Here is a 21,782-nt window from a genome sequence, read left to right as displayed (position 1 = left end):
TTTTGGTTTCATAAATCTGAAAACTCTTTCTTTTTTGAACAAAAAGTTCATTTTTGGTACTTTGAAGGAAAAAAAAGAGAATAAATCGGGTTTTGATAAGAATAAACCCCCTTTTTTCCGCCCGCTCGTCGAAAAATCTTGTGATTGATAACTGATAAAATTGAATAAATTGTACTCATTTCTCACTCATTAATAGTTTCTGTTTCTCCCTTTTTTTTCCTTTCCATCTATTTCAGACCAGATAGTTTCAGACATGAGTATCCACGTGGATAAACCGGATTCAATGCAAAATGAGCTAGTCGAGATTCAAGCTCTAGGATTGACCCCAAATCAAATTTATACATTCAGAATGACGTAAGCATCCTCAGAATAAATAAGTATTACGATTCCGTGCTTTAGGCTGAAGCATGACTATGGTACTCATAGATCAGAAGCTACTTTCAAATCGGATCCTGCTGGAAGAATTGATTTGAAATGTGCGAGTCCATTGAGAGGATCCTATCATGGTCAGTGACCAAAAATCTGTCACAAAAGTGAAACAAACGTTTTCAGATGCTGATCCGATGGGATTGTTTCTTGGAATGAAGCCATGTGAAGATTTTGCATATGGGGGATACCTTCGATGTACCCCTCCAATTCCATTTTATTATCATTTACAGTAACTCTTTTTTCTCAATTTTTATTAAAGTTCAAATTTCACAGATTGTTCAATTCGGTAGGCACATTGATTGATGAGACATACATTAAAAAGCATTGGATGCATCCGAAACTGGAAAGAATCGAAATGGAAGATGATGGATTCTGCGCAACACTTTTCAAACCACCAGGTGCTCAATAATTTGTCCAGCTGGTTTTTAAAACATGATTTTGTAGGAGACGGACCATTTCCTGCGGTTCTAGATTTATCAGGAACCGGTGGAGGGATTCATGAACATAAAGGAGCAATGTTGGCATCTGAAGGCTTTGTTGTCCTTTGTGTTGCTTTTTTCCAATACAAATACTTGCCGAACAAAATGGAAGAAGTCAATATGGAATACTTTTCTGTGAGTTATTCGTCAAAAATCAAAATTTTCAGAACTGATGTTTCAGAAGCCGATCGAGTACCTAGCCAATCTTCCGTACACATTGAATGTAATTGGAATACAAGGAGTCTCTTTTGGTGCTACAATTGTTGATCTACTGGCAACAAGACATGGTGATAAGGTTAGAAATTGATGTAGAGAGAGAGTTCAAGAAACATCTTATCACTCTTGAACTGAATTTCAGAACTAAATTTTTTCTCTTTTTTCAGATAAAAGCAGTCGTCTCGATCAACGGTCCACAAGTAGTCTCCGATTATCTGTACATGCAAGAAAACGGAGAACCAATTCCTCATCTTTCTCATGGACAAGTCACTTTGGAACACTGTCAATTCATAAATGGAGTCATGTGTTCCCATAGAAACTTTCAAATTATGACCGAAAAATTGACACCAGAAACCGAAATTCCGTGGTCAAGAATTCCGACAGATGTGAAAATAAGAGTTCTTGTAAGTGATTTTTCTAGGATCACTGTGCTAATCATATGTTTCAGGGATCAGTTGATGATTTATGTCAACCATCCGTTCACGCGACTCTCTATCGACAAAGACGGCTTAAGGAAACTGGGCACGATGTGGAGGTAAGAGTACAAAAATACAGTAACCCAAATTGCTTGAAATATGTCAATTGACAGTTGGTGATAAGCAGTGTGTCCTTTCGACACGACTTCGAGAAATTTTCGAGGAATTTCGAAGAATTCCTCATCCATCATAACTCGGTTCATTTTCACGCTAGAGAGTTTATCTCACCAACATTCGAACGCTCTATTCAAGCTTAACACAATGAAATCCACTTCAGCTCATAAAGTAGGCGACACATATGGGTTACTTGGTGTCCTGGGGTGGAAGCCACCTCGGCAGATTTTTTGGAGGTTCTTACACGGCTTAATTTTGAAAAGCTAGCTCGGCAGCTAGGCGTATTATACGTAAAATAATAAGAGGAATCCAATGGTATCGGTTGCCGAGCAAGAAAACTAACACAGAAAAAGTTATTTTTTGGAGCAGAAAAACCATACTTGCTAAATCCCGGCCCAGCCCGGGTAGACCCTGGCTGCGGCCCGGGCCCGGGCTGGAGAAAAATTGGCTCTTTATGACAAGGGGGGGGGGTGAGAAAAAGGGGGCCCATAGGTAAAAATGTGGACTAAGTTAAGATTTACCAATTTTTTCTAGTTTTGTGACCGTTTCCTTTAAAATTTGGAGCTTTGAACACTTTTCATAATTTTTTTAAAATTTGCAGTTTATGTCATTTCTTGCATATTGGTTGTATATTTGTTTTATGATTAAGCATGGAAAAATCTGAAACTATCTGAATAACTTCAAATTACACAGTTACAATGGAAAAAAATAGTGTTGTTCATACAAAAAACCGGCCTAAACTGAAATGTTTTGAAGTGACGAATTTTTGTGGAAACAAGCGCAAAGTACGAAATTTTTATAGAAACATTCGAAAAACTAGAAAAAATTGGTAAAGCTTAACTTAGTCCACATTTTTACCTATGCACCCCCTTTTTGACTTGGGCCCCCCTATTCTCATGCCCCCCCCCCTTGTCATATTACTCTCGTCCGACAAAATCGCATCGTCGGTCGCACAGAGAAAAAACAAATTGATGCATGCGCCTTTAAATACCGTACCTCGGACGTTTTTTATTTTGGGCCCTATTTGGCTGTTTTTTTCTATTTTATAAGAAAAATAAATTAAAGATTTATAAGAATTACACAAAATTAGACAGAAACAAGCGAAAAATTAAAGAAATTTGAGAAAATTCGATAAATGTTGAGGTCCTGTATTAAAGGCGCGTGCAATAATTTTAAAAATACAGTAAGGTTCTCTCTGTGGGAGCTAAGCTCCGCCCACCGTTGTTTTCTCGGCCGCAACGTGCATTGATTTCGGACTAATAAAGAACCGAAAAATTTTCCCGGCCCGGCCCGACCCGCCGAATGGGCGCCGATCCAGAGACCGAAAACCTCAAAATTTTTCTATTGATTTTTGATATACTTTTGTCAAAATAATCATTTTAAAACCCGCCTACTTTATGTGCTGAAGTGGATTTCATGAACTCTCTAGCGTGAAAATGAACCGAGTTATGATGGATGAGGAATTCTTCGAAATTTCTCGAGGAATTCTTCGAGGAATTTTTCGAGAAATTCCTCTTCTGAAGCCAGTTATGACGAAAAGGTCGTTTCTCGAGAAATTTTTCTCGAGGAATTTTTTTCGAGGAATTTCTCGAAAAAAAATTTTCGAGGAATTCCCCGACGAATTTTTTTCGAAAATTTTTTTTCGAAAATTTTTTTCGAAAATTCCTCGAAAATTTCTCGAAAAAGGCATTTCTCGAGAAATTTTTTTTCGAAAAGACACACTGGTGATAAGGAAATCAAGTTGATAATAATATGACGAAATTGGAACAAAAAAGTTGAGAATCAAAGAAGTTAGGAGTAGACAAAAATAATCGCATTATTAAAAGATCACTTTTCCATTTTATATTAGGTTGGCAGGAAAGTAACTGTCCCTTGTTTTATTTGTGAATAATACAAAAGCATGATTAATCCAAGATTAGCAGTATACACCGTCGTGGTACACGACACGTTGGCAATGTTCAGATAACTTGTGGATACAATACCTTCAAAAGCCAGCTAGCCACGAATCAAAGTATTCATTTTTTCCTGTTTTTCACATAAATGGTGCAAGTTTTCGTATTCTCTAGATGAGGTTGTATCTCTCCGAATATTCAATAATCTGATAGAGCTCAGTCGGGCTATAAGTAGATGAGGGAGAACGGTCCCACTGAAGCTGCTTAGGTCTGACTTGACTGCAGGTAAAAAATGAAAAAACCCTCATGTTCACGGAAAGTCACGCCGTACCTGAGACGCTTTGGCTGGACGGTTCTCCTTTACCCCCGTTAAAGACTTGATTCAGCTCTATCAGATCATTGGTTATTCAAAAGTATACGACGTCATCTCGAGCTTAAGGACTTTAACACAATTGATGTCTGAAAAAATGGACTGGAGGGATACTTTGACTTGCCATTAGCTGGCTTTTGGAAGGATGGTGCCCATAAGTTACCTGAACATTGCCAACATGTTGTGGATCACGACGGTGCATATTGCTAATTCTGGACTATTCTTGTGTTTGTGTTATTTACTAATAAAAAATGGATAGTTACTTTCCTGCCAACCTAATAGTTCTAGAGTTCATCCAGAATCAAAAAAAATTCGTCTTTCAGGTTGAGATGGTGAATGGAGGACATATCATGGAACCCCCTTATTTTCCACATCACGAATTAGTTTATGCAAAGTATCAAGGATTCTATTGTGGTTACGGCGGAGAAGTTCTTCTGCATGCAAAATCCCAGGAAAAAACATGGGCTAATTCCATCAAATTCTTCCAACGAGCATTAGGAAAAACAAAACACATTGAGGATTGGCAAAGATTGGAACTAATTTTACCTCCTAGAGGAGAAAGTAAACTGTAATAAATATATATATATATAATTTACAACTGCCTCTTTGAAATTTTTATTTATTTAAATAACAAGCTTTCAATGCATTTATCTGACAACTTTTAGGGAGAATATTGAAAAAAAGATAACCTTGAGCTACAATTTCAACATTTCCTACCGTAGAGTCAGGCAATATTTTTATTTAATTTCTTCCGTTTTTCGCCAATTGATTAGGTTTTATCTTTGCCTCGCTCTTTCGAGGAGGCTCCAAAAATTGATAGTAATACTCAGTATTTGCTCCTTTGCACGGAAATCTTTAGTAAAAGGCGAAAGATTTTCACGGTCAAATGCAGAGGAACCAGAGTTGTTGCTTGGAAGTAGTGAGGAGAGGTGTATCCTGGCAGCAGCCGACACCTCCCGGGTTCCGCCTTCCACTATGTTTTGTGTGCAGTAGGCGGAGTCGCGGGGAAAGAAGAAGAGGAAACGCGAAAAAGGAAAAAAGAGAAAGACTTTATTCAGATGATTAGAGCGACTGAGAAGTTTGTGTTGTCGGAGTTTTTATGGTGTAGCATTTCACATAAAGACTTCTCGTGTAGTTCTCATTGAGACGACCCTGGAACACAATTATTTAAGCAATCGTTTAGCAGAAAAATAACTACCAATGCACTCGCGCGATTTAGACCAAGTTGTTGGGTGAATGCAGGAGAAGGCTGAAAAAATTAGAGTTAAAAGACTTTTTTTCAGAACAAAGTCTATTACATTTTGCTGCATATCTCTATAAAAATCAGCGAGATGATAAGTGATAATTGTTGCATGACAAGCTTCTAGAAGACTTCCGAGCTTGTGATTATGAGCAACCAACATCATATGTTTTACGTACATCATGTCTTCGTGATGCTGAAAATCATTTCGTCAGTTTCTTCTATCTGACCCTAACCTTGATCAGTTCTTCGAAGCAGTGTCTTTCAATTGACCCAAATAATTGTCGTTGATTGGGTCCACGGGGCAGAATCATTTCGGCCAAAGTAACGATTTCACGAGCCAGTTCTGGAGTCATTTCGAAAGGTGGATGATACGTTTCTGTGAACAACCAGGTAATAACCTAAAATTGAAATAATCGAAATCTTAAGATTTATAAAAATCAAACTGACCACTTCGATAGTCTCCAGAAATTCTACTGCCAAGGGAAACGAGATCATATCATCTGTTAACTGTTTTCGAAAGTAAGGTGAAGCTACGAATAATGCTTCTTTGTTGCATGGAAAACTCAATCGGGTGCTGGTTGTCAAATGGAAATCATGAGAATTTCTGAAATGTTTCGTTGGATTAGTAAAGATTTTCTTTCAAACTTACTTGTTCGTCAACAAGTTATATCTGAAATTAAGATCCAGTGGCATCGGTTTCCCAAAAGATCGATTCAAATACTTCATGTTCGAAAAAACGTTCACATCAAAAATAACGAAAGTTTGAATTTCGAAGAAATAGTTTTCGAAATGTTTGTGTCCAATTACAGTACCCAACCAATCTTTCACTGGTCCGTGTTCCGGAGTACAGTATCCAGCGCTAAACACAGACCGAGCTGGGAATCCAGGTGGATGAACGAAGCGAATTGGAGTGATGATATCTGCAGAGGGGGGTATCAGATTGAGTCAGTTGGGTGGAACCCCAACAAATTACCTTTTCCTGACAAGTCGATAACTCGAATTCTGAATTCAACTGACAAAACCGGTGGATGGTTTTCTCTTTGTCCAGCGGGATGCAGAGTGATTTGATGGACTGTATCCCTAGATTGTGGGTCAACAATATTTCGGAATATTGCAGGAAGTCCCCCTCCTCCGGACTCCGAGATTTGTATATGCCTGAAATAGTGAACTGTGCCATAAAAAATAGAAAAAACCAACCAATTAATTAATGAAGTCTTGTAAACTGTGGCAAACTGTCGAGGCATCATATGTTTGGCTTCGGTGGTTTTCATTCGAAAAGAGTGCGAAAATGTTATAGTATCGGATGCATTTTCAGAAGCTCCTAAAAATTTGAGTAGCCAAAAAAGTTGTTCAAGTGAGCTACCGGTTCCAATCATGGTTTCAGCTTTTACAATAGTAAGATGACAATGAAAATCTAAAATATTTAGGAATTTTTTTGTGGATATTTTTTGAATGCGTAAAAGTATAAAGGAATAATAAAATGTCGCGTAGTGTCATTAGAAATGTCACATAGTTTCGAAGTACCTGTTGCCCCAAATGGTGGGTTTTCCATTCAGTTAGAATCGATGGTATGACTTTCCAGAGTAAATGAAATTTGTAAATGTAATGAATTAATTTCTCACAGTCTTACGATTCACTGAGTTGGAAAATGGTTGAGTGTCTCATGAATGTACACTAAAACCTGTAATAGGAGGTACACTAACTTGTTATTTTAAGCCATTTTTTTAGGGAGGGGGAGCGCTAATTCTAGATTTCGGAGACCCCTTCAAAAATGTGCTTCAAAAACAGCATATTAGTGCTGAAATCAATTTCAGAACTCATAAATGTTTTGTACAGGGTGACAGGGGAAAAATGACTTTAGTGCTGTAATCAACATGTCCAAAAGTACCAGTGACAGAATTCGAATTTTTCAGGTATGATCGTGAACTGAGGATTACGTACCCCGTAGTCTGTTTTGACCCTCTAGATTATTTGCCGGGAAGCATTGATTTGTAGTTCATCATGCTTTGTTTCAGGTTGAAGCTTTTGGCGATGTGTACAAAACGGCTGTTTTATTTATGTAAAAGCAAAAGGAGAGTGCCACGAAGCCAAAAATTGCAAAAATCAAGAGTTACCGCCACAAACCTCATAAGTGTATTTATTTCTTAACAGTAGACTAAACCGAAGAAGTTTTCAAAATGAAGGCAATCCATATGGAGCAAAGTGAGATTTAAGGGTTCAAAAACCATTCGAAGTTGAGGTTTTCCAGAATATCAAGAAGCAGATAACATAGTCACTTTCAATCATGTTCTTGATTTTAAAATGGGACCCAGAGATTTGAGAGCCAAAGGATCATTTTCAACTGTTTTCGAGAGTACCATTCTAGATTGGTTGGTTCACTCCTTTTTTGATAAAACCAGCAATTCAAGTTTTTGGTTTCCAGGGACCTGCAGCTGCATAAACAATTCGGTGGTCGTATTCCCAATTTTCGCGATTCCTCGTACGTAATCAGTTTGAATGGAACAGGAGCTCGAGATCTTTATCCACCAGTTCACAGTATCAGTTTCAAATTAAATGTGCTGGATTCAGAAGGAAATAATTTCAAATCATTGAAATATTTCATCGACGGAACTACACTTTCCCATCCAAGAAGGGGAAGAATCGATCATAAATCGTATTCCACTGAAGCGAATACTTCTTTTGAGAGATCTTTGTCTACTCTGATCGCTGCTAATCAGAAAAAAGAGCACACAATGCACTTGGAAACCAGAATGGAATTCAAAAATTATGAATTCGTAGATTTCAAGTATTTGGTTGGAGAAGGAGCGCCGAATGTTTCAGATAAACGGGAATACTACTTCGATGCTCTCACAAACAGGTGGGTGGTTATAAGATGCGAGAATAAACTAGTTTATGTTTCCAGAAGCCGTCATGATCTGAAACTGCAGACTTCCGATGGAAGTCAGTATCTGATGACAAACAAGGAAATCATCTGTCTTGCTTCTTCATTCTTCCGTCAACATTTGAAAGAGCAGACAATCGAATACACAGTTGGAGTGGCTGATTCATTAGAAAGCATTGATATTGTAACAATAGTTCATAACTAAATCAAAGAATCTTTCCATTTTTCAGTGTCTGACATATTTAGTTACTGGAAGATACAAAAAACCAAAAGAATTGACACCCAAACTTGCTGCCGAAACCATGACATTGGCTACACAGTGGAAAGCATTTGAGCATAAAATACTGAAGAATTCGCTCGAAAAACATTGTTATGAAGAACTTGTCAAGGTGAGATTCCAGCAGTTTGAACTTAAAAGGAAAAGTTTAGAATCGCGAAGACTTCATGTATGTGGTCAATCTGTTGATCGTGGCTGAAGACGCGCAGTTTTCAAATGTTCAAAACTGTTGTGTGGCTACTATAAACTTCTACCACTTTCACGATTTTGTGAGAAACTTTGTCTATGGAGTACTTCGAATCATCTTTTTGGAAAAGACCTAAGTCTGAATTTTCAGAGTCATCCATTGAAAGATCGATTGACACGACGACGGGAATTCATGAGACCATCGTTGGCAATGCAAGTCAAAAGAGCGTTTGCTGCATCAAATGAGGCGACAAGATTCATTAAATATCTTCCTGCTTTGGGCGAGGATTAAACCTGAATAAATATTAGAATGAATTTCTTTTCTTTTCTGTACATTTTTATGGAACTGCAGATGTTAACAGATGCTGCAAAAAGCTAGACTTTTTCTTCACCAGTGTGTGATTTTCGAAACGACTAATTTCGAAAACCATTAACGTTCAAACCGTAAATGTTTTATTAACGTTCAAACCGTAAATGGCCTAGAAAACAGAACTAGCAAAAGATAGACCACCATGTTAAAATGTCATAATAAAGCCTGGAAAAGCCTTGTGGAGAAAGCTAGGTCACTCTATTTCTCGCATGAAACCAGAGTGGGTGATTTTCGACACCTATCAAAAAAACTCGAAATTTCGTTCGAACTGATTTTCAAAAATTTTGAACGGTTTTTCGAAAAGTTTTTCGAATGTAAAGAAAATCATTGGAGATTATGAACCTGGACATAAAAGTAAATCAAAACAATTCATGACTCTCCAGAGAATGTTTCTATTGAGTTCTTTTTATAACAAATAAATAATTCAATAATGTTTTCAATATATATTTTTTGAGTATTCTGCATTACAGATTCCCCTCCGAACATCGGCAATTGTGACTTGAATCCACTTGAAAAAAAAATCCATGAACGGAAAACAGCGCATTTACTAGACGTATCCATGGTAGAAGAACGCATTATGTCGCACCTGCACTTGATCTTTTATTCATCCAAGAGAAGTTTAAAACCCATGTAACTCAATTCGAAGGCTCTAACTCCTGGACCCAAAAGTACAGAATAGAACTTTCAGAAGCATATTTATGGTCCCTGAATTTATATAACGTCCTTTTTTCCATATTTTTGCTGTATTTCAATAAACAAACAACATTTTCTTTCCAGAACATCCTCTTTGCCAACCTATCCTAACCTAAAACCTGACCTCCAAGCTTCCCATTTCTCTTTTTAACCATATCACCTTTCGATTTACTTTTGAATGAATCAGCCAGTCAGCCAATTGGATGAATGAGAATAAGAAAACAAACAAACCAAAATAAGGAAAAAAGACAGAGGAAGAGAGAAAAAAGGAAGAGTTGTGAACAGTTTGCTACCTACACCTTCATACATTTGAATTTAAAGAGTAACACAGAAAGATAATGGGAAATGGAGAGGGTGCAGTGAAAAAGAGTATCAATTTCTTATCAGTTCAGGTTAGGTGATGATAATGCACACAAGCATATATAGAGATAGGTCTGTACGCTTCTCCTTCTCTCTCTCTCTTTGTCGCCCTCTTTCCATATTCCTCTCTCCGGAATCATGATATTTTCTTACTCTTCTACAAGTTTTTATCACTGACTCTTTTCTCTTCTTTTCTTCCTCAGCTCTTCTTTTTCTTTATTCGGCACACACACGATTCTGACTCATTTTGACCATTCCACGCACTTCGAACTATTTCATTTCCGTCCCTATTCTAGAACTCATCTTCGACCGATTTTTATTCTTCTGAAAGAATGCTTCCCTGTGTTTCAAAATTGTTCTGTAAAGTAGTAACGTCCATAAGTTGTAATTTTCATTAACTACCTTATTTTTCCCTTGTCGAATTATTCGGTAATTAGATGAAATTTAGATAGAGATACTCTTATTGATTATCATATTTATAAAGTCTGCTCATAAAAAGTAGTTTCGAATTACATACCATTTGGAGGAGAACAATCTCTTCGTTCTAAATTTAATAATGTAGTAGATGTTCTTGCAGGGTGGCGCATAATTCTCTGGACTAAAATTTTTAGCAGCATACTTGAGTGAAACCGTTGTACTGAGCTTACATTTAGTGCACAATAATTCAAATAATCCATCACTAAACTGGCCAAATTTCAAATTATTAGATCAACTTTGCGCTGAGTTATCGCTTGTCAAAGTTGCTTCATCTCATGAAAATCACCACGGCGTTCATCTTAAGACAATCATAACAATACCTAGACTTACGGAATCGTTTTGAAAATTTCAGTAGACTTGAATCATCCCTAAAATTATATTTCTTCAAACTTTCGTGCTTCCAAACTAATTATGTATAAAGATATGCTTATTTAAAATTTGCACTACCCTGTATCTTATAGACCAACAGTATACACTTGGTCATGGTTCAACAGAAAAATTAAAACTATCTATCTCTTCAAAAAATGCATTAACATATCGTTTCTCTCATCTATCACAAAATGTCCTCATCATGTTACAGTAATTTGACATTCATTAACTTTTATTTGCGAGAGAGTTTCCAAGAATGTTCAGATTTCGAAATTTCCATATCTTCTCGTTGTTCTCCCGCCAACATTCTCTCCTTATCATAACCTTTTTACTTCTTCCATCGTTTCCTCCTCACCCACACTTTTTAATTTCTTTTTTCGATTTCAACCTCTTTTCCTGCAGTAAACATGATACATGCATTTCTCACATTCTGAAAAAGAAAACTTTCGAACAATCGAACTTTTTTTCTTCTTTTTAGGTTCTCCTCTGACAATGTGGCAACTGCTGCTATTGCCACTATCTGTCTTTTTGACAGTTAGTGCGCAGACTGCAGAAGTTCCAACTCACGATCGAATCTTTCTGAAATATCCGAGCTCATATGTGAATTTCACTTCGGAAAGCTGGAAATTGAAAGGTATGGATGACCAAAAATTATTTTGTTTACTTCTAAACTGATAATAAGAAGGGTCGGTAAGGTGCAAAGAAGAGGAAGAAGAAGAGAAGAGTATTTAAACGAATGTCGTCGTATTTGGGCAAATATAAAATGTGTGAATGTTTGTTCGAGATGAATGGACAACTTTTCTTTCTCTCACCAATGCATCATCAATATTTTGAAAACGTCTTGAGATGAAAACGAAGTTATAACTCTATAGAAAGTATCCAAAGGTCATGCAGACCTGTATTACATGACACTGTTTCACTAGGATATGGGCGGGACTGTTTTGAAGCATCAGTGAAAATAAAAACTTCCGAAGTCCTGAAAAAAACGATAATGGTGATTTTTAGAAATCGATGATCAGTTAATCCTTGCTGCCAAGTTCCAAGCTTCAAGTCACATTGGCCAACTCTACAGTGTCAGATTCATTCATCCAAATGGGTCGTTAGAAGCATTGGTGTTTTTCAAACGCTTTATCAATTTCACAAAGATTTTTTATTTCAGTTGACGGTTGGGGTATCCGAAGGCAACCTTAAGATAGATCTTTTCAATGACAAACATAGAAATATTCTCAATAAGCCCCTGGAAAACATACCTATCAGTAAGTGACTAGTTCTCGTCTGTCAATGAACGTTGTGTTTTTTCAGATGTCCATGAACACAATCTTGCAGTAGGCTTAAACAGCACCGCGAAAAACTTATGGTTCAAATTAGCATCTGGAAATGATTTGAACTGTGAAATCAACCAGCCAATTCATATTTCCAATACTGAAGTGGTTGTTACGATTGGGGGAGGAAGTCAATCAATGATTGGATGTGTTTCTCTTGTTGCTGTTTCTGTTGGAAATAATGAACCAGTTGCTCATGGAACTCCTATTGCTTACCAGGATATTGAATCGTGTCCGGATGCAGATCAGTGTACAACCAAGGATTGTAATACGGTTAGTTTAAAACATTTGTGTATCTAAATATGGGAGTCTTATATTGGCCAATGGCGGTGTGATAGTAGAGAATAATCCTTTTTAAATTCCAGGGAAGATGTATGGTTTTGGAAGTTCCCACATGCGATTGTTACGGAACCGAGATGACTGGACCGAACTGCAGACAACGTCAGTGGTTATTGAATCTTGTAGAAAAAACCCTTCTGATTTTCAGCTGTCTCTACAATCCAGCTCCGAAACAATGATGAAAACGAAGAAGCATCTGCGTATCTCCGCTATACTCCATGGAAACCAGATCAGGGAATCCATAGAATCGCGATGGACTTCAGATTCTCCGATGCAGATTCAAAAGAAGGAATTCTGGTTTATGGAGAGACGACAGAAAATGAGCTTTTTAAGATTTATGTAGTCGGAGTTAAAGGGAAAGTAATGCTTGGAAGTGAGAATGTCATGGATTTCGAATTGAGAGAGGATCATTCTATGTGGGTTTCGACCTATAGTCTATTTCAACAAATCTCTTTACTTTAGGTTCCATAGCATAATTGTCCGTTTGGGAGATGGCGTATTCAATATGTTTGTGGATGGTCAAGTCACCCGTCGTCAGTTCAACAAGACTGTCGATTTCACAACTCTTCAATTCGGTGCTCCGATTCCAACTGATGTCTCTGAAGTGGGAGTTACTGCGTGCGTCAAGAATGTGTATGCGGATCATCTCGATATTATTGACTTGATGTCAAATATGAATGATACTAGAGTAAGTTGATTCGCGAGGTTTTAAATTACTTACTTTATCTATCTAGGTAATTGGAAAGGAAATCAAACCATGCATTAATGAAGATCTTTCCGAGTTCCAAGGACCAAAACTATTCTCAGCCGATCCTGTTGTCGTGAGTTATTGAATTTGGATTCTCAAATCAACTTTTGAGTTTTTGAAGATGATTAAAGAAGATCCTGAGAATGATGTTAATCAAGAAGAAGCTGCTGGAATGGACCCAAACACTGCCAATCTATTCCCAGTTCCAGGAAATAAAAAAAGTAAGAAGACCTCTCTAGGTTCAATTACTTTCTTTATTTTACAGAACCCCGTCCACTTGATGCATCTAGTTGCGAGAAGGCCAACGCCTACATGTGTCAAAATGGGGCTGGATGCAAAAAAGAAAGCGATACGAAATTCACTTGTTTCTGTAGAGATGGCTACATTGGGAAGTTCTGTCAATTCAGTGAGTTTTCAAATTAAGATCAATGAAAAAAGCATCGAATTTTCAGCGACACTTCCTCGTTCTTGTGCAGAAGCTCATGATTTTTTGAAGCTTCCAAATGGTCCAACTTGGGTGGATGTTGATGGAAATCGAAAATTGGACCCTTCGGTGACTCAGTGTATTGATGGACAGTGAGTCTATTTTAAATTTAAAAAATGATTTTCGAATTTAGAACCCAAATCCCACATGACATGGCTCCAGCTACTATTGTTCGAGATGTCGCTTTTCAGAATCATTCGATGTTTGTTCTGAGTTATAGAGATTTCAATGTAAGATTTTAAACACAACACTTCATTTAGAAAAAATAACAATTCAGACCTGGCAACTTGCGAAATACATCAAGAACTCTGGAGTCTGTTCTCAAAATATCAATTATCGATGCAACAAAGCTCCATTGAAATTCAAAGAGGGTAAAACATGGTTCAAAAGTGTCTCGAATTCAACTGAGAAAATACGACAAATTGGAATTCTTGAAAACGCTTGCCCGTGTCTGGATAATGGATGTCAATCTGGAGGTAAAGATTCTGAAACATTCAGATCAAAAAATTATTAGACATCATAAGTTAAGGTGTTTACACACGATTTGGACATTTTGGTAAAAATAGAGAAGAGATGAGCGTCGAAAATCGTAAGAATATAGTTCTGTTTTGGTGTTCTTGTGCTTTCTTTTATTTGAGTTTTGCGGTGATCGGGGTTTCATTAAGTCCAATAACTGATGACATTTTCAGAGAAATGCAATTGTGACTCTGGAGGAATCGCTGATGACATCGGAGACGTGACAGGAAGACAAGCTGGAATTTCCGAGATCGTGACACTTTTTGATGAAGCGGATGTTCGTGCAGAAATGTCGATTTCAGATGTCAAATGTTCAGGATACGGTGAGTTTCTGATTAAAATCTTTCGTTAATTAAATTTAAAAAAAACAATTTTAGAAAACGAAAAACCTATTCGATTCACAGAAAGAACAGAGCTGACGGTTAGTTTATCTTTCAATTGTATCCAATTTGAATTATTATTTTTTAGGTTTCTGATTGGACTGGAGAATCTGTGGATTTCCAATTTCGAACTTCTGATACACCTGCAACATTGGTAGCTATTCGTGGAAACTATGGCGAGAGAATCATTGCTGTATCACTTGTCGATGGGCATACTGTACAAATCAACAATTTTGAAGCTGTTAAAATTATTGAGTCACAAAATAAGTAGGTCAAGCTTGGAAAGAATTTTCGTGTAGCTTGTTTTTAGGCTTAACGACAGTAATTGGCATCACGTTCTTATTGAATTGGCAGATGGAGAGATCAGGATTACTGTAGATGCCGCCCATGTTTTGATGAAGATTGGAGATAATGCTGTTCTCGAAGGAAGTGTTGTTTTGGGAGAAGAGAATAAGTGAGTTTCCAGAAATCGCTATACGAAATAGCTTTTAAAAGCTTCAGTGGACTCATTGGGTGCATTCGAAACGTTCTTATCAATGATGAATCTTTGGATCTTTACGAAATTGTACAGAAATCCGAAAAGAAAGGAATTTCGGAAACTTGCGATACTCGATGTACTCCAGATTTCTGTCAAAATGGAGCAAAATGTTTCGAGAATTTCGTCACAGGAATGCCTTACTGTAGATGTGCATTCCCAGATGTGCACTCCGGATTGAATTGTGAAATCGACATTAATTCAAACTCATCAGTCTCATTCCATGGTGGATTCTTGAAATTCGATGATTTGAATAATGTGTTGACTGCTCCGATTTACTTCAGCTTTAGAACTGATAGAACTCATGCCTTGTTGTTTTTTGCTCATGATCAGAATAACAATTTCCTACAGGTGAGTTTTGATTTCAGATGAATTTCTCTAACTTTGAAGTTTTAAGATTCATCTTTCTGAAGAAGTGAATGTCACTCTAACCCTGAATAACCTGAATATTGTCTCTCAATGTACAGTCCGTGCTCAACGTGGAACTGAATATGGAGATATGAAATGGATTCAAGTTGCAGTAAGTCATGATTCTAAATCATCTCAACTTCAAGTCGAAGATGCTGCATGCACTATTAGAACTGTGAGTTTCAATAACTAGTATTTTTTTTAACACATGATAATCCAGAGTCGCGTTCTTTCTCAACTCCCAATCAATCGTCTTCTCGGTGTTTATAATTCTGAAATCATTCGAATGCCAGTCGGTCTTGCTGCTCCAGTCAATCCAGATACTTACACTTTTACATTTGTTGGAAATGTCGATGTTGGAGCAAAAACTAATGGTAAATCCCAAAACTTCCTGTGAGCTCACAATCGATTCATTGCAGATGGTTCCTTCATTCTAGCTCCAACATACGAATCTCCAATTCCACGGTTCTATGGATGTCTTCGAGGACTTCAAGTAGATCGGAAGTTAGTTGACATGAGAGAAAAAACGGAAAATTTGGAAACAAGTGAAATGTATGAAGCATATGGGCCTGGTAAGTGCTAGGATTGATTACAAAAATGAATCTTATCCTAATTTTCAGTTCAAGTGAAAATAGGATGCGATGTTGGATGTTCATCAATATCCTGTGCAAACGGAGGTCATTGTTCTGTTGCATGGACAAATACAGATCCATCAGCTGTGAAAACCACTTGTGATTGCTCAAGAACTAGTTACTCTGGAGCGACGTGCTCATTGGATGAAGGCGTTCATTTGGAAAAGAATGGATTCATCGAGTTTGACATCTCTAAAGAAATGATGAGAATATTTGTAGAGAGAAATGCGAAAATTCCACAACTCTTAAAATTCGCATTTTCTTCTGGAAACGTTCAGGAGCTAAATGACAAAGCAGTCTTGGCATCAGTTACCTTTAAGGACAAAATGTAATTGTACGATAAAAAGAGACACCTCGCTAGTAATAATTTTCAGGAAGCTCGAAATTGAAATCAATCCAAATCGAACCATCAACGTTGCTATCTCTTACGAGAATGGAAAGTCCGATGTTCTGAATTTCGTTGGAGATTTCTTGGATGGATATCGTCATTTCGTAGTAGTTCAAACTAATCGAGCGAGTGCTACCGCAGTTATGGTCGATTCTTTGAGACAAGATTTTGAATACCGAGATTTTGAAAGAAATATTGACATGTTCAGTGCTTCGATTGTCAAGATTGGAGATCAGTTTTCAGAGACTGAAGGATACAATAAATACGGTTTTGAAGGATGTATTTCTAGTAAGCATTTTCTAGTAATTAGGAATCATCTAGGATCCAAAAGATACTATTTTCAGATTTTATAATCGACTACCAACGCGGATCCGCTCTCACCTTCAAACCAATATCATATTTCGCCACCCCATCTCATCACCTGAATAAATTAATTCAATCCGATAAAGTTATATTGGGTGGATGCGCCGAATTCGAAGTTCCGAATGCTCTTCCTGTCTACCAGAATCGTGTCAAGTTTCCAGTTTGGGAAACCGATTTCAAAAGATTCATCTATCACGGTGAAATTGAATCTGACATTGGTTCTGGAGATAACAACGATTGGACTGAGGAGGATAGTGGATCATGTGAGTGGACTAGAATATTCCCAAGGAAAATATGTAATTTCAGTGATGTGGGTCATTTCCATCATTTTCGTTCTCTTCGTTATCTTCCTAATTATCTTCTGCATTTTTATGAAATGTTGTCGAGAGAAGATTCATGCAAGTGAGTTTTGGATTTTCGAGTAAGTGAAGCCATTTGATACTAATTTTACAGGGGATGACGGATATCTACGGGAGGAAGATATTCCTTTGAATAGAAGTCCAACTCATCATAGACAACCAGAACTAACTCCACCTCGTAAGTTAACATAATATAATTCGGGTTTCTATTCTATGATTTCAGCGCCAACCAAGAGCAAGTATGATCTTCCGACGCCGAACTTTGATTTCAATAAGGTAAGATTTCGGGAAATAGTTGTTAGAACAGTACATTAGTTGAACTTTGATTAGGTAAAACCTAGCCGAGGTTCTAGAATTATTAATCTTGGTGACGCGTGTATGTAGTTTGCGCTTTTCCATCAGGACGAACACCATGCGCGCGCCACCAGCATCACTTCGTCCGGCATCTCCGGATATTTCACTGCTCAGGAACAACTGTATGACAATGATGACGACGATGGAGTTGGCGATGATTTGAGTGAAGCAACAATGCAAAATGGAATGGAGGACAGTGACAACGATACAATCCGACATATTGATGATGAGATTCGTGAGGAAGATGGAATGGAAATTGTGTAGGTTTTTTTATTGAAAGATGGTGACTTATCGAAAACTTGCAGCTCCCGTCCAACTCAAGTGAATCATCTTCCGCAAAGAGTTTCATCATTCCGTACTGGTGATCCAACTGCTCCGAAAGACAGTCCATTGTACTCTCCACCTCGGAGACCTCCTTATGCAGTACCTGCAACTTCTCCTACTCCACCTCCCAGAATGGCAACTAATTCTCAAGTCAGCTCTGTCTAGATCCCTCCCTTCTGTGCCCATCCTTCTCCCCATCACCTCCACAGATAACGTGTATAACTTTTTATTCTTTATTAATTTGTTTTCTTTGTAATAATTTATTAGATCCCTTTTCACTTTTCTCATTTTTTTCATATCAACTTCATGATGAAACTTTTAAATTTTAACTAGATCATTTACATAATAAGCGTGAACTTCAGTTAGCTTATGTGATTCAAAAAAACGACTATGCAACGATGCAACGACTTGCTATTAACACATTTTTGAACACTACGTTTCACAAAAATGGCATTTGACACGCTTCTTTTATGCGGATTCCTAATCATCTCATGTTTTTGGATTACGGTATGCGGAGGAAAGAAAAAGAAAAACCAAAAGAAACCACCAGGAAAATCAACGGAAACAGCAAAGCCGCTAGTTGTTCCTGACAATAAGGCGGATAAAAGTAAAAAATCGGCAAAATCGAATGTGGATAAACCGAAAAGTGAAATGAAGGATGAGAAAAAAGAGGATAAATCAAAGAAAAGTGAGAAGAAAGATGAGGAAAAGAAGGATGAGGAAGAGAAAAAGGAAAAAGAAAAAGAGGATGAAAATGAGAAAAACGATGAAAAACGAAGTGAAATGAAAAAGGATGTGAGCAAAGTGGATGATAAAAAAGATGAAGAAAAGGATGAAGAAAAGAAAGAAGAAGAGAAGAAAGAGGACAAAAAAAAGGAAAAGAAAGAAGAAAAGAAGGAAGAAAAGAAGGAGGAGGAGAAGAAGCCTGATGAGAAGAAAACAGAAGAAAAGAAAGAAGAAAAGAAGGAAGAAAAGAAGGAGGAGGAGAAGAAGCCTGATGAGAAGAAACCAGAAGAAAAGAAAGAAGACAAAGCATCCGATGGAAATCAGGGAGGGCCTGAAAAACCACACAGTAAGTTGGTGGAATAGACACTAGATGATTTAAAATAACATTTTATAGTTTCTGCTGATCCACCAGGTCCACTTATTTTCAGAGCGGACCAATCTGCTCAATCGAAAGTGACACTGAAAAATATTCATGACAAGAAAGTCATGTTCAAGCTCAAGTTGTCAGATAATGTTGCATTCCAGTGAGTTATAAATAGGCAATACTATTTTAAAATCTATTTAAATACAGAGTGAATCCAGTCTTCGGAGTTTTGGAACCAGGAAAAACGATTGATGTCGCTGTAACCCATCGAAAATCGGCACCGAAAGAGGGCAAAATGGTTATTGTGAATACAGTGGTAAGATATGAAACTGAAAATATATGCTATATATTTTAAATTTGGAAAACTTTCAGTTGACTGGGGACGAGAAGAAGGTCGCCGAATTGTTTAAGCAGGTCACCAAGCCAACTGGAGGACTTGTCACTGTTAAATGGATAGCAAAGTGAACTGAATTGAAATGAAAAACAATAAAGTGTTGTGACCGATTTCTCTTTTAAGCAATTACAAAGCTTATCTAGAAGCTAGTTCGCTGTAGTTCTCAAAGACGTTTGGAATGACTTATTCGGAGTTTTTTAAGAATGTCGAAAATTCCGAGTTACAAAATTTTGGGATTATTGAACATTCCAATTTTGAAATTTTCGAAATTTCCCGATTTTCAGGCCCAGGATCCAATAGTACATTTAGTTCTTAGGATACATTGACTCCAAGGAAACATGGGGTTTTGAATTTCAAAATTTTCGATTTTCAAAGTTTCGAAATTTCGGAATTCTCCGATTTTCAAGATTCAAATTAAAGGCCAATTTTCCCATCACAAACATGCGAGAAATTGGAAAATTAGCAAACCTATTTCAAAAACTCAAAAAAAAATATTATCAATTATTCCGCCCGAGACCCACAAGGAAACTTTTCGTAGTCCGAAAAGCTCTGATTCCAAAAAAAAGCTTCGGACATATTCCGGTCGGAATTTCATTCCGAAAATTGGCAATGGTCATAATTTTCGAAAATTTCGGAATTCTGAGCATCCCTCGTAGCCACCTGAAATTTGTTTCGGAGAATCTGAAATTCAGAATATTCCTGATGTAATCCTAATTTGCTTTTACGTGCTTTTTGAACCTTCAACTTTGATCTTTCTGATTATTCATTATGGTGTTTTTATTAGCTTTCTACCTTTTCTCCGATTCAAATTTAGCATCTCTTTAAAACGAACTTCCAGTTAAAGGAAAGAAAGAAAAAGAACAGGTTTAATCTGAACCTGTCTCCTTTCTCATTTTCCTGTGGATCAAATGTCAAACGGTGATTTCGTTTTCATTGTTATCCTATCACACCCATTATCTTCGATATCTTCCTCTCTCTTTCATCATCAAATTGGCTTTTCCCATTAGCCGCTAATGCGTTCTCTTTTATTTTTCTCACTTTCCGTTGTTTTTACTTATGCCGGAATTGTGAATCGGATGAAAGAAGACGACGATAATCTGAAATTTTCCTTCGGAACCATTGAGAGTGGACAAAACTATGGAGCTCGTCCATATTTACAAGTGTGTTGAAATTTTGAATATATCAAAATCCGTTTTATTCTAGATTCCGGTTGATGGAGAGAAGCTAACCGTTCCCAAGGCTTTTTACCATTATTCTGAAAACGAAATGTCAGCTGGAGCAAGTTTCGGACTTCCAGATGAAACACGTCTTCTAGACACAGATGGACTTTTTGTGAATAATCGAAAAGAAATCAATGGAATCTATCTGCCAATTCCAAATATGGACCCTATTAATCTACATTTTGTGAATCAAAAGTGAGTTTTCAGAAGAGCTTCTTTTAGCTAATACTGTCTTCTAGAGTTTTCGAAAAAGGAATCGACACTCGAGCACATGAGGAATCACCAGAAAGTGTGCTACATAGAGCAAAAATGTTAGTGAAACTGTCACAGTCGCTGTTAACATCTGCTTAATTTCAGGATATGTCTAACAGGAAGTGAGTTTGAATGTGAACGACAGCTTCTGAAATATCATCGAGCGAAAAGTGAAACGCTTCGAAGAGAAAGAATGCCGCTTCATGAACAACTTATGGAATTGGTAAGATATCCCTTGGAACCGTAAAACCTGTAATAGAAGGGCCCCACACTGTTAAGTTTGAGCTAACTTTTTTGCCTCCTATGCAAGATATAGAAAATGTGTCAACTGATAAAATTTTTGGGAGATTATGAAAAAACTATTCATCAGCTGACCATTTTTTAGTATCTTTGATAAGTTAGAACCCCTTCTATTACAGGTTTTACGGTATTCGCATGATTAACATATTATAGGGGCAACTATCTTCATCAGCCAAGATCCATGATAAAGAGGGAAATGGAATGGGTGTTGTTGTTGGAATGCCAGGATACGATCCATTGTACATTGGAGCAAACCTTGGACATGACAATGATCAGGATTTGAATATTCGATTTGCTCCACCGGCATAACTTTCGAAAAACGGTTCAATTAACGGGTTTATTCTTGTCCCAATATGTAGTATAATATTCTTCTGGGACATAAATAAATCGGAGCTGTCGCCCGGGCTGAAGGTTAGACAACGCCAACTACCGTAACCTATTAATTTTTGAAATTTTTTGATATGTCTGAATAATAAAACTGTCAGCTGCGTGTTTGCAGACTCAGTGCAAAACCTCCTAATTTTGACACTCCACCGATTCCG

General features: G+C 37.2%; 6 protein-coding genes across 6 annotated transcripts; 5 read left to right on the top strand and 1 right to left on the bottom strand.

Moving 5' to 3' along the window:
• Positions 1 to 253: 253 nt before the first annotated feature.
• Positions 254 to 4,548, top strand: CBG04103 (the record flags this gene model as incomplete). The annotated part of the gene is made up of 9 exons (XM_045243243.1): positions 254 to 354; positions 400 to 506; positions 553 to 658; positions 703 to 827; positions 874 to 1,043; positions 1,090 to 1,203; positions 1,292 to 1,528; positions 1,573 to 1,678; positions 4,259 to 4,548. 9 exons carry the CDS (start codon positions 254 to 256, stop codon positions 4,546 to 4,548), a joined length of 1,356 nt encoding a protein of 451 aa, XP_045092586.1.
• A 490-nt stretch (positions 4,549 to 5,038) lies between these two features.
• Positions 5,039 to 6,595, bottom strand: CBG04102 (the record flags this gene model as incomplete). The annotated part of the gene is made up of 8 exons (XM_002639455.2): positions 5,039 to 5,128; positions 5,175 to 5,225; positions 5,275 to 5,412; positions 5,453 to 5,617; positions 5,667 to 5,823; positions 5,869 to 6,139; positions 6,193 to 6,374; positions 6,417 to 6,595. The coding sequence occupies 8 exons, from the start codon at positions 6,593 to 6,595 to the stop codon at positions 5,039 to 5,041; spliced, it is 1,233 nt and encodes a 410-aa protein (XP_002639501.2).
• A 925-nt stretch (positions 6,596 to 7,520) lies between these two features.
• On the top strand, positions 7,521 to 8,855 carry CBG04101 (the record flags this gene model as incomplete). The annotated part of the gene is made up of 6 exons (XM_002639454.2): positions 7,521 to 7,588; positions 7,642 to 8,076; positions 8,122 to 8,284; positions 8,331 to 8,489; positions 8,530 to 8,667; positions 8,715 to 8,855. 6 exons carry the CDS (start codon positions 7,521 to 7,523, stop codon positions 8,853 to 8,855), a joined length of 1,104 nt encoding a protein of 367 aa, XP_002639500.2.
• A 2,469-nt stretch (positions 8,856 to 11,324) lies between these two features.
• Positions 11,325 to 18,149, top strand: Cbr-itx-1 (the record flags this gene model as incomplete). The annotated part of the gene is made up of 29 exons (XM_002639453.1): positions 11,325 to 11,466; positions 11,838 to 11,944; positions 11,992 to 12,088; positions 12,135 to 12,427; positions 12,520 to 12,595; positions 12,642 to 12,909; positions 12,956 to 13,181; positions 13,228 to 13,314; positions 13,363 to 13,462; positions 13,507 to 13,647; positions 13,694 to 13,817; positions 13,859 to 13,955; positions 14,003 to 14,201; positions 14,415 to 14,564; positions 14,619 to 14,662; positions 14,710 to 14,888; positions 14,932 to 15,075; positions 15,123 to 15,507; positions 15,554 to 15,739; positions 15,785 to 15,938; positions 15,984 to 16,136; positions 16,185 to 16,524; positions 16,571 to 16,872; positions 16,929 to 17,210; positions 17,254 to 17,349; positions 17,401 to 17,484; positions 17,530 to 17,582; positions 17,709 to 17,920; positions 17,966 to 18,149. 29 exons carry the CDS (start codon positions 11,325 to 11,327, stop codon positions 18,147 to 18,149), a joined length of 4,905 nt encoding a protein of 1,634 aa, XP_002639499.1.
• Positions 18,150 to 18,431: 282 nt separating this feature from the next.
• CBG04099 lies at positions 18,432 to 19,539 on the top strand (the record flags this gene model as incomplete). Its single annotated transcript, XM_045243230.1, has 5 exons — positions 18,432 to 18,614; positions 18,987 to 19,056; positions 19,105 to 19,234; positions 19,282 to 19,390; positions 19,447 to 19,539. The coding sequence occupies 5 exons, from the start codon at positions 18,432 to 18,434 to the stop codon at positions 19,537 to 19,539; spliced, it is 585 nt and encodes a 194-aa protein (XP_045092585.1).
• Positions 19,540 to 20,481: 942 nt separating this feature from the next.
• Positions 20,482 to 21,549, top strand: CBG04098 (the record flags this gene model as incomplete). Its single annotated transcript, XM_002639451.1, has 5 exons — positions 20,482 to 20,628; positions 20,672 to 20,883; positions 20,928 to 20,999; positions 21,046 to 21,163; positions 21,394 to 21,549. The coding sequence occupies 5 exons, from the start codon at positions 20,482 to 20,484 to the stop codon at positions 21,547 to 21,549; spliced, it is 705 nt and encodes a 234-aa protein (XP_002639497.1).
• Positions 21,550 to 21,782: the final 233 nt, after the last annotated feature.

This window comes from Caenorhabditis briggsae (assembly GCF_000004555.2).
Source record: "Caenorhabditis briggsae complete genome, chrI, whole genome shotgun sequence".
Lineage (NCBI taxonomy): Eukaryota > Metazoa > Nematoda > Chromadorea > Rhabditida > Rhabditidae > Caenorhabditis > Caenorhabditis briggsae.
Note: the sequence above shows the minus strand (reverse complement) of the source record. Positions and strands in the feature narration are given on the sequence as shown.